The 11835-nt window shown below is 31.5% G+C and overlaps 1 protein-coding gene across 1 annotated transcript; it reads left to right on the top strand.

The window, feature by feature from the left end:
- The first annotated feature begins 828 nt into the window (after positions 1-828).
- LOC134280387 (uncharacterized) lies at positions 829-4381 on the top strand. The gene is made up of 6 exons (XM_062762793.1): positions 829-915; positions 1129-1181; positions 1489-1744; positions 2052-2175; positions 2439-2519; positions 2813-4381. The coding sequence occupies exons 1-6, from the start codon at positions 902-904 to the stop codon at positions 2915-2917; spliced, it is 633 nt and encodes a 210-aa protein (XP_062618777.1). The 5' UTR covers positions 829-901; the 3' UTR covers positions 2918-4381.
- The last annotated feature ends 7454 nt before the right edge of the window (positions 4382-11835 follow it).

Genomic DNA, 11835 nt, shown 5'->3' with positions numbered 1-11835 from the left:
CTATGTTAAATATATGTATATGTTACTTATTTCATGGAGAATAAATCAAACAATTGCAGTCTTTCTTTATTTGTATTCAAAGAAAAAGTAACTTCTTGTTATGATTTAAAATGCTGCATTTTTTTCAAGGGAGAGCTACACAGATTACCAATCAGAGTGTAAGGAAAACTATGATGAAGAAAATTACATTATGACCAAAAAATCTAAATTACTATACATTAACCAGTTTAGTATTTTTAAAACATTTGAAAGTAAGTACATGGTTCATTTTTTTATGTTTCTAGGTCAGTACATGCAATAGGTTTTTTAGGTTTCTATGGAGTTGCAGTGTTAAAACATACATGAAAATACTTGAATATAATTTTTTTCTCATTTATTTTACATTAATTTTATACTTGTTTATATTCTAATATTATCAATTTTATTGAGTCATACTGTTTTTAAATAACTCAGGGTGTGTGTTTTAATAAAGAAATTTATGATAACTTACAAAAAATTTAATTTTTCTCTTTTTAGTAAGAAAAATGTTACCATGGCAACAGTAAAATAAGCCTAATCTTAAAAAAAAATGAAATCAATTAAAAGTACTCGATACCTTGAATATATTTGAAAAGTTTGAGTCAAATCGATTGCCTGAATCTAAAAATATTAACAGTCAAAGACACCATTGTTATAATTTTATAAATGCTCCAAAACAACTCAGTCCTGCAGTGCAGTTCATTGAAAATCAATTCAGCACACAAAGGGTTAAACAAGTTGCAAAAAAACTCTACATAAGTTTCAGGTGTATATACACTTAATTGAAATTCACATTTCTGAGAGAAAGGTTAATTAATAATGTGTATTACTTTGAATTTTGCAGCCATTGAAGAAACTTGTGAATATTCTATTTTGGTCATTTATGGAAATTATAATGTGAGTATAAAAATACAGTGTATATTATTCATCTGCCTGTATGCAAGTGTATTGATAATGATAATGTATAGTTACAGTGTCAAATTTTCTTTCACAAAGAAATGAAATAAAGTATAAATTTAATGCTTCTCAAGCAAGAGTGACATTTTGAAGTTAAAAATGGGGTAAGAGGATCATTTAAAATTTAACGATAAGGTAATTTACCTTTTACAGGACTGTATCCCAGATTGGACTGAGTGGTTGGTTCTACTCTGAAAAAGCATCAGGTAAGTACTAATCCATGTGTTAATTCAAAGCATCAGGTAAGTACTAATCCATGTGTTAATTCAAAGCATCAGGTAATTATGAGACTTAACACTATTTGTTAATCAAAAAATAAGGTAATTATAAGTACATGTACCAGATAATTAAAAGGAAGACTTCCAACTTCCCTGAAGCCAGATTTATCTGAAGCATCCTGCATCGTTTGCATACAAAATTATTATTAATAAGTAAATAACTTGTCATAATACAGACTTAAAAATGTCAGGATAATTGGGTGTAAAGTCTAAATCTCTTATTGTCTCTATCCAGCTGCTCCTGTTGCGGAAAACACGTGTGTGTTCCTGGGACCAAATATAACATTTGAAAGCATGGATCCTAGTTTTCAAGAGTTCGCTAAAAAGTATTATTGTCACAAAAAACCTCAAGACATTCAGCTAGTGCCTTGTCACATGACAAAGAGAGGTTATCGGGCCAACTATAAAGTGTTCAAGAAACGGAAGAGAGCAGGGGATGGGTTTGTCCATGAAGGTGTCATCCGAGGTTGTTCTCCTTTCAACTGTAACAGGTGAGAGTGAGAGTAAAGGAGAAACCTATTTATTTTTCTTTAATGATTTCTCAGGTATGTTTTAGGGATCTACCTGTAAAAATTTTAGTTGACAAAAAATATGGTAATGGCAAACTTTGAATGCTAAATAAATATCAAATACAAATTTTTTCTCACACCTTTTTTTTGTCATTTGGAATGGACCTTTACAGACCCTAAAATCCTGTCAAAGGTTGCAATATATTTTATCTTCATAATTTGATGTTGTTTTAGTTAAAATGTATGGTATTCTTGAGGAATATTCAGCAGCTCATCTTCTTATTATTAGGAGTTACGCTGTGGTCTGGATTAAGAACACCAATATGATGCTGGTAGCTGTGGACCGGGATTGTAACTGTACCGGGGTTACAAAGGAAGTGGCCACCATGAAAGGCACTCCTATCATTTATATCCTTATAGGCAAATTTCACAGGAATCAAATAAGTTTACTTTTTCTATTAAGTTTAAAAGTCTCTGGGAATTAAAGGGGTTGTTTTGCTCTTGAACAAAATATATGAAGTTAACCAACAAAGAAATAAATTAAAAACTTTTTTCATAAAAAACTCATTTTTTTAATAAAGTTAATATCACGCATTGGGATTCAGTATAACTTGCACAATAAAATCATTGAAAATTAAGATTTTTTTTAACATTTCCTTGACATTCTGCACATAACGATACAGAAACCTGTCAGCTGATGCAAGAAATTTCCAGTAGAGGACGGGTCCATACCAACTGTATTGACAGGAACTCAAAAGTAAGCATTGTATAAATAATTGAAAAATATATATTTAGAAAATGGTAAAGAGGCTGCATTTAGATGGGTCTTACGATAAGTGTCAGTTACTGCAGCTACACAGACAATGTGCCAGTAGTGTTTGTATGTACCAGATAATACACTATCTAAGAACAATCAGTATGCCTTATTTTTGTAAGCATATTTCTTAGAGCAATAATTACTAAATTGACTTGATATGTATGTGAAACAAACTGATGATGATGTACTTGAAATATGTTTTATAAACTGATGTGTGATGTTGACCTTTTCAGGAGGAGACCCAGGAGTGTGGTTGCTGGGGTCTATGTGTATCAGTGCCTGTTCTCTTACTCTCAGTGGCCTTGACCTCTTGGTACAGAACAGTCTTTAACCTTTGACATGAAGATAGTTGTGAGACATTCAATATGAAAAAATATGCAAATTTAGTCATCCAGTTATTTAGTTGACATTAAATTTCCTTAGAAAATAGAGTCACAATTCTTTAAAAGTAAAAAATTTTGAAATTAGATTGTTCCATAAAAATTAGAAAATAATGTAACTTTGCATAGAAAATTGATTGTGTTTTGTTTTTAATGTTTTAGCTTTCACAGTTATGAAAATTATTTAAAATAATTGATATATACATGTACATATTATAAAATTGTATACCATGTATATTTATGCTACTGAAAGTAGTATATAAGATTTAATCAAGTTTAAACGATAGCCGTTCCCAGCATATGAGATAGTTTTATGATAGTTATGTAAATATTAATGTAGAAATATAATTTTAATTGACAATCAATCTGTTCATGGAAAAAAAAATCATTTTATTTAAAGAAAACATACAGCATGAAATATTTGTTTTATTAAAAATGGACATATCTGAATAAAGTAATGTAGTCATAGAATATCAGAACTCAAGGAAAAGTGTTTCAATCGACGTTTGTTTGATCAAATTTTAATTGAAAAGAATTAATGCAGGATTTTGTTATAGTAGTAATGTTCTGTTACTGTATGAATTGATTTTAATTATGTATACAGGGTTTATTGTCAATTTTAAATCAATTTAATTTGTAGATTTTTCCCATGTATGTTTTACCTTAAATCTGACAAAGCTTACTGTAGAGCAAATAAACACATTGTCCATTGATTAAAGCTGTAATGAATTGTCAAGAATTTTATCATATTAGTGTTAATGACTTTGTTTTAAGTATTTTACCCTTAAACATAACACAACAAACTTGTACATGTAGAAAAATTTAGTATAGATAATCAATACATGTATTTATGTCCACAATTACATATTTAAATGTAATTCCACCATAACAATAAATTCCAATCTATGTATACATTTGAAGGTTGTTTGAAAGTTGGGTTCATAGTTTAATTAAGAAACATTCCAGGAGTAAGTTACAGGAGAGGGTTATCCATTAGCTGTGTATGTCATTATAATACATGTAATACTCTGCTAAGTGGCAATCGGTCTTTCGGGGTTGGATTATTTTTTTAATCCAAAATTATTGTACATAATATGATTGTATACCATATATTACAAATTATGAAATAAAATTTTTATTTTTTTTCACTGTTGTTTGTTTCTATAATATTCCCTCATGATATACTGTAATCACTAACTTTTAGCAAATCGTATTAGTTGCAAAATAGCTATTGGTATTTCTAAGCTAGACAATTTTTTTTACAGTTTAAAGAATAATATTAAAAATATATATGTACATTCATATTCATCTGCTTCAAATGTATATTCATCTAGACTTTTAGCTCGCCTAAATAAGAAACAGAATTTTTTAAATCAATATCTCTATGCGTCCATAACCAATCCCTGTTCCTGACCTCTTTTCTTAAACAACCTATAAGAACTAAATCTTTATAATGAATACAGCAGCCTATCGACTCTACACTGAAAGACCTGCATCCTTATAACTAATGTGACACAGTTATATATTTAGAAAACAGTATACATGTATTAATATCATTTTGGCTACCATTGCATTATAACTTCCAATTTAATTCATGAAACATTCACTTTTGCCTTCATGGGCATTCTTTATCTTTATTGCATTCTCGAAAACAAAGCCTATGATAAATATGATTGTATCACTTTTAAATGCATTGTGTATTTCATATATCCATGGTCTCTTAATTTTCCCCATAGCCTGATAGGATTCAATAAGTAGATACATGTACATATAGCAACAGTAAAACTTGCTTATAACAAAGTCACTCAGCCCTATGAAACTACTTTATTATATCCATAATTCGTTATATCCGTTTAAGGAATTCATTAAATTTATATACCTGGGGATCCAAGATAACTTTGTTATATCCGTGAATTCCTATTGTATCCATGTTTGTACAAAATGAGTTATGCTGTACATGTAATTAGTTAATGAATATTCAGGTGAGCACATGTTAATTTTCATTCGTAACATGCAGATACATGTAGTTAATTAGCTAATTAATATTCAGGCGAGCACGTTATTTTTCTCTTTTTTTTTATCTTTTGGTAACCACTTGATCATCAAAAAGTGGAGTGGTGATAAATCACATAGAATCAATGAAAAATTAATGTAAAATGAATTTTACACTCACTAATGATATGTGTGCCTTTTTGAGTGTTGTCACTTGAAGCAGGTGGACTGTATAAGATTTTTTTTTATCCTTTTTGTTGTGATGACTATTTCATTAACTTGAGTCCTTAAGGGTATCTTTGTTTATTGTTAATGAATATCGTTGAAAATAAAGGTTTTTTTTCAAATCCCTTGCTTTGTTTCTACTATCATGATTGATGTCAAAGAGTATTTGTTTTATATGTGAAAAAACTTATGATAACAAATACTAATTACAAGCCTACTGTCCTCCCACAAATTTTTATTAAAATGGAAAATTTAGTATTATGATTATTGACATAACACCGATTTTTGTATTTTAATAAACATTTGTTGGAAGACATGACAAACAATACAGATCTGTTATAAGGACTAGACACACAGACACTGGAAGTTCTCCAGCTTAGATCAGGTGCCTAGGAGGAGTAAGCATCCCCTGTCTGTTGGTTACACCTTCAGGAGCTCTATGTATTGATCATTATCTAGACCGTATAATCCATGGACATGGTAAGAATAAAAAATGGTGTAACAGCATTTATGAATTGTACAGTTAAAATATCAATATTCCTGATTAGCCAATACTCTCGTTTCCTGGTGACCTTGTCAAGAGTGAAAATATCATAAAACATGGACAAAAACATAAAGTGGATTCAAGTAAATTCTTTTAAGTTATTCTACAAAGGTATGTCTGAATGAATGAATTTTATCATGTCCACAAGGTGAAACGATTTTGATTCAGGATTCAAATTCGAGTTTGTTTTACGAAATATGTTGAAAGGTAATTTCATCATGGGCCTTCTGAAAGTAATGATGGTTGTATTTTTAAGCGCCCGTCAAACGACTGAACATATGTTATATGCTTCATGTCCGTCCCCCTGTTAGCTTTTTCGTGTCTAGCCCATAACTTAAATACTTTTAGGCCTAGAATTATCAAACTTTTTCAGTTGATACATCTGTGTTGAAGGTATGTCAGGCATTAAAAGTAAGTCGCTCTGACCTTCAATTAAGATGCATTGGCCAAATATTAAAAAATCCTGTTGGACTCATAACTAGAAAAGTATAAGACCTAGACCCTATTAAACGTTGCCAATTTATGCATCTTGGGTAGAAGGTGTGTTCCACTTTTTTCAAGGTCATTGCGACTTTTAAGTGATTTTATATATGTATTACATTTCACAATCCCCAAAAAATGTAAGAGTACTGGTAAAGCCGTATCGATACAGCTATACTTGATCCTTATTTAAAAAAATGTTAAATCAAGAAAAAAACTTTTGTCATCACATATTTTATAGTAATCTTTGACAAATGTCATTTTACAAGGGGCGATTTATACTATGCATCTTGACACATGCATGCATCTAAACTCATGCTTCTATTTAGCCTCATGTATCTTCTTATTTATACTATGTGTCTTGACACATGCATTTTTAGGTCACCTGAGTAACTCAGGTGACCTACTGCTATCCGTTTTCGTCTGTTGTCGTCCGTCGTGCGTCGTGTGTTGTGTGTTAACATTTGAACATTTTCAACTTCTTCTCTGAAACCACTGCACCAATTTCAACCAAATTTGGTATACAGCATCTATGGGTGAAGGGGAACAAAAATTTTGAATTTCATGGTCCCCACCCCCCGGGGGCCTGAGGGGTGGGGCCAAAACCACTAAAATTATTGCAATCTTTAAAAATCTTCTTCTTTACTCCTGGACATCAAGCAGGCAAACTGTTGGCATGAATGTAATGAGCATTGAGTCCTCTACCAAAATTGTGAAATTCATGGCCCCAGGGTCCGCCCGGGGTTCTAGTGTTAGGGCGGGGCTATAGAGATTATATAGTGAAAATGCATTATTTCTTTGAAAATCTTCTTCTCTGCTCCTGGTATTAAATAAACTAACTAATAAGTAAATAGTTATGATGAGCAAGAGTGCCTTTTCCAGATTTGTGAATTTTATGGCCCCAGGGTCAGGGGTTCTGGTGTTAGGACGGGGCTCTATTGATTATATAGTGAAAATGCATAAATTCTTTGAAAATCTTCTTCTCTGCTTCTGAGTATTAAATAAACTAACTAAGAACATACATGTAGTTATGATAAGCAAGAGTGCCTTTTCCAAAATTGTGAATTTTATGGCCCCAGGGTCGGGGTTCTGGTGTTAGGGCGGGGCCCTATTGATTATATAGTGAAAATGCATTAATTCTTTGAAAATCTTCTTCTCTGCTTCTGAGTATTAAATAAACTAACTAAGTACATAGTTATGATAAGCAAGAGTGCCTCTTCTAAAATTGTGAATTTTATGGCCCCAGGGTCAGGGTTGTAGTGTTAGGGCGGGGCTCTTTTGATCATATAGTGAAAATGCATTAATCCTTTGAAAATCTTCTCTGCTTCTGGGTATTAGATAAACTAACTAAGCACATCGTTATGATGAGCAAGAGTGCTTATTCCAAAATTGTGAATTTTATGACCCAAGGGTCAGGGGTTCTGGTGTTAGGGTGGGGCTCTATTGATTATATAGTGAAAATACTAAGTACATTAATTCTTTGAAAATCTTCTTCTCTGCTTCTGGGTATTAAATAAACTAACTAAGCACATCATTATGATGAGCAAGAGTGCCTCCTATAAAATTGTGAATTTTATGGCCCAAGGGTTAGGGGTTTTGGTGTTAGGGCGGGGCTCTGTTGATTATATACTAAAAATACATTAATTCTTTATGCCAGTGATCCAAGTATATATATTTATGATGAATAAAGGCGCATCTAGCAAAGTGTTTTTTTTTGCCCCCTGGGTCAGAGGGGGCGGGGGGGTTACATAGTCTGAAAATAAATTAATGCTTTGAAATCTGTTCTTTGGTATTAATCAACCATTTTATGATAAAATTTGCAAAATTTTGAAATATGTGGCCCCTGGGTCAGTGGTTCCTTTGGAGTGAGGTGCACAACTGGGTATAAAGTGGAAGTGCATTTTCTCTTTGTTACTCTGATCTACCTCTGGGTATTAAGTAAATAGAGTAAGCAATGCTAAGTTAATAATTATGATAAGCAATGGTGCCTCTTTCAAAATTGTGAATTGTGAATTTCATGGCCTCTGGTTTAAAACACGAACCAAATTTAATTGTTTGAAAGTTGTTACACAATACTCAGGTGACCTAAAAGGCCCGTGGGCCTCTTGTTAGAATATATATTTTATAAGGATGGAATTAATCTACTTAAAAAAGTAAGGAAACCTTCAAATTCTCTTTCCAAATTAATTTTAGCTGAACGAATCATTCCTTATTTCCCTTTTATGACAATTCTTGGAAGATATATTTCATAATATATTTTTTTTAAAAACCTCTTTATAATAATAACCAAATTAGTTTTTCTAAATTTTGTATATTTTATCACTATTTTCTTTGTTTTGTGTATCTTTGGAAACACTGTTTGCAACCATATATGGAGGAAAACAAGGCTTATGATTCAATCTCCATCAACTGTGACCGTTCTTTTCATTGGTTCCATGCATCTTGACACAATTGGTAGAGAATCCCTGATCAAGCAGGTGTTATCTATATACCTTGGGAGTTGAGCAAGAGAAATCAGCCTCTACTTAAAATTTTTCAAGATATTCTTAATTAAAGATTATTGTGCCATCAGATGTTCAAAGACAAAAAAAATCAGCATACATTACCAGAGGTTTTGAAAAGATATCAATTTATGAAAATTTTCGTATTATTCAAAGAAAATTGTACCAAAATTGCATGTACTGAACATATATTTATCCACAGTTATTTAAAATCAAAGTACTGAATCGAGGTGACGTCTTCCAGTAAATTGTGAAATTCACCACCAAGTAACTGGCACATACAAAAACTTAACTAGGAGAAATCCCAATGAAAATCATTGGCAAGAAAAAAGTGAGCAATACGACAAATGTATTTTTAACTTATTTGATAAATAAAAACTGAACTAGTTATCCGTAAGTACCCCTCACCATAAGCGGAAAACACCTCGCATTTCTCTTCAAATTACATTTTGATTTGCTTCTTGTTACACAGTAATAAAGATGAACATTATTTTTAATGATATAAACGGAAAAGTACAGTTACTGGGATTATATAAAACCACTAAATATAACGTGTATCCTGCCAGTGTCATTTTGTCCCCTAACTCAGGCACCAGGGTCCTCTACAACATATTGAAGAATTTTTTCCCATAGTTAAACTTTATATACCTTTTTTCTTGAATTTTAAACACGAGAAATTGTTTTTAAGATTTCAAATAATATTAGATTGCATTTTTAGAAAGGCATACACAAATAAAGTTAAAGTAACGCATTTTATACTGTATGTAAAAATGTCGCGCTAACGCGATCACAAGACATAGTACATTCGGGCAATTGTATGCAAAAAAAAATGATAATAATAATAAAGAAATAGAAAAAATAACAAGTACTCATCATGGTGTGTCATGTTGAACCTTTGAAATAGACCTTCATAAAAATGGCAGACAGGGAAAATGAGCATGTTGACGGACCTGTCGGGGGTTTCGATCGAATATCACACAGGGGAAAAAGTGCTTACTGATTTCACATAAAATATGATATCAATAATTAAATTAGTGTAAATTTTATTTGTTATGAGGCATTTTGTAACTTAACTGTTATAGTAGCTTTGAATTTGATAGTAGGTTTTTCTGCATGCATAAATTACGTCACATTCGCACTCTTTTACAAACAGCGCGGAGTTTCTGGAAAGGGATGGATTTAGGGTACTGACGGATTAATGGGGATTTGGCGATACTCAGTTATACATATACAGAAGTGTTAACAAAAGAATATTTGGCATACAGATATGAATAATGTGTCGTATACTTTTGAAATTCCAGGCTTCGGGGCCATAAAACTTTGATGAGCTCACTCTTAATCTCAGTCTCACTTTTCCACTAATACAAGTAATTCCTAACGTAAAAGGGAAATTAGGATCAAAAGTGAGATCATCAAATTTTATGGCCCCGGAGCCAGAAGACAACATTTAGCATTTATTACAAAAAATCCTCTCTTAAGTTTGATAATTTTTCGCCAAAGCAGGACTGTTTAGACAATTCAAAGAAAGGTAATATTGCATTCTAAAATTTTTCATCCAAAATAGTGGATTAGGGAATTCGTGATCTTACTTTAGTGATGGATTTCGTCCACCAATCAAAATCTATTTATAACTCTAAGGTTTTAAATATAAGTATCAAATACTTAGCATAAGTGTAACGAGAGGACAAAAACTTGTATCATAATAATTAAAAATTATAAATATTACGGAAATGCCACTGACGATACTTGAAACGCAACATTCTGTTTTAATTCCTGTTAATCCTCTTTTTTAAAAAGGAATATTTCACCTTTTACTGAAATGAATGCTTCTTCCACGACTGAAGATAAATATGTTTTTAAAATATAGGAAAAATTATTTACAGGTTTCTTAGACCGATAAATACAGGAAAACAAATCTTTAATCTCAGGGACCAAATTTAGGGAGATGCCACTTAGAAGTTTTTAAAATCTATGGAGTCCTCTTATAGTGCACAATGATCATTATTTAAACTTTGAAAAATTATATTCATGTCAATGATGTATTTAACTTAAGTAAATAAACATCTTTAGAATGCTGAAAGAGACAGAGAGGTATATCTAAAAAAAAATACATATGTATATTGTTTGATTTTTTCCAGTTACAAGGCATATAAATGTCTAGCTGGAATACAAATTATTCGTTATTATCAATCCAAAATTTTAACATATTAGACTTTGATACATCCTCTTCGAAGTTTATTTTCAAATTCCTTATATATCATTATTTCTTTATTTGTGAATTCTTTATTATTGATAAATAGAAACCACAGAGTAATAACTTCATTACATGTATACATAAAATATGTAAACTAGATAATAGCTCTAAAATATACATGTATGTCTGTATTTACGTACAGCAGGGGTCAATCTTTTGACAATAAAAATGGTCTAAATATTAATATCAATTCATCTCCAACATCTTTAGTATGACATCGATTAGATGTCTAGCTGTTTTGCGTATTTTTCATATGCGGTATCGTAAATTCTAGAGGAGTTCCGACAGAGTATTCGATGAAGTGGTCAACAGAATGCAGCGAAATAGGTACAAGTGCCCCGCTGTTTTTCACCTTTTTCAACAATGATAACACCAATCGGATTTATAAAATAGGGACGATATTATCACTCTCTAAATAGATTTTTTTTTGTTTAATGAATAACAAAAACAGAGGGGTGAAAATAACTTTGCTTTGGTGATAATTTGCGGTGAGGTTTGGAGCTCAATAGAGACTAGTATTGTGCCTCAGACGCCATAACGTTGATCCCAAATTCGTTTAATTGCATATTTCAATTCAAGCAAAACGCCTTTTTCTGTTTTGTTTCAATATATACTGTTCTATTCTTTCCCTTGCCTGCGATCGACGTTCAATACACATACATGCAGGTCACGATCTCTGCCGTAGCCAGTTGTTTATATTTTACCCTCGCTAAAATAGTTCGGAGCGTGGGGATACTTCATATCTTATTCCCACTCAGGAACTTGTATTAAGTATTTGTAAATTCATAAAAACTCTACTAATTGCTTGGAAATCACATTAAATACTTTGTATATCTTGTTTTGTGACTGAAATTCTGATTTCGATGCATGTATAATCAGA

Source organism: Saccostrea cucullata, unplaced genomic scaffold (assembly GCF_032062105.1).
Source record: "Saccostrea cucullata isolate Sc308-1 unplaced genomic scaffold, CSIRO_AGI_Scuc_v1 ctg1432, whole genome shotgun sequence".
NCBI classification, from domain to species: domain Eukaryota; kingdom Metazoa; phylum Mollusca; class Bivalvia; order Ostreida; family Ostreidae; genus Saccostrea; species Saccostrea cuccullata.
Note: the sequence above shows the minus strand (reverse complement) of the source record. Positions and strands in the feature narration are given on the sequence as shown.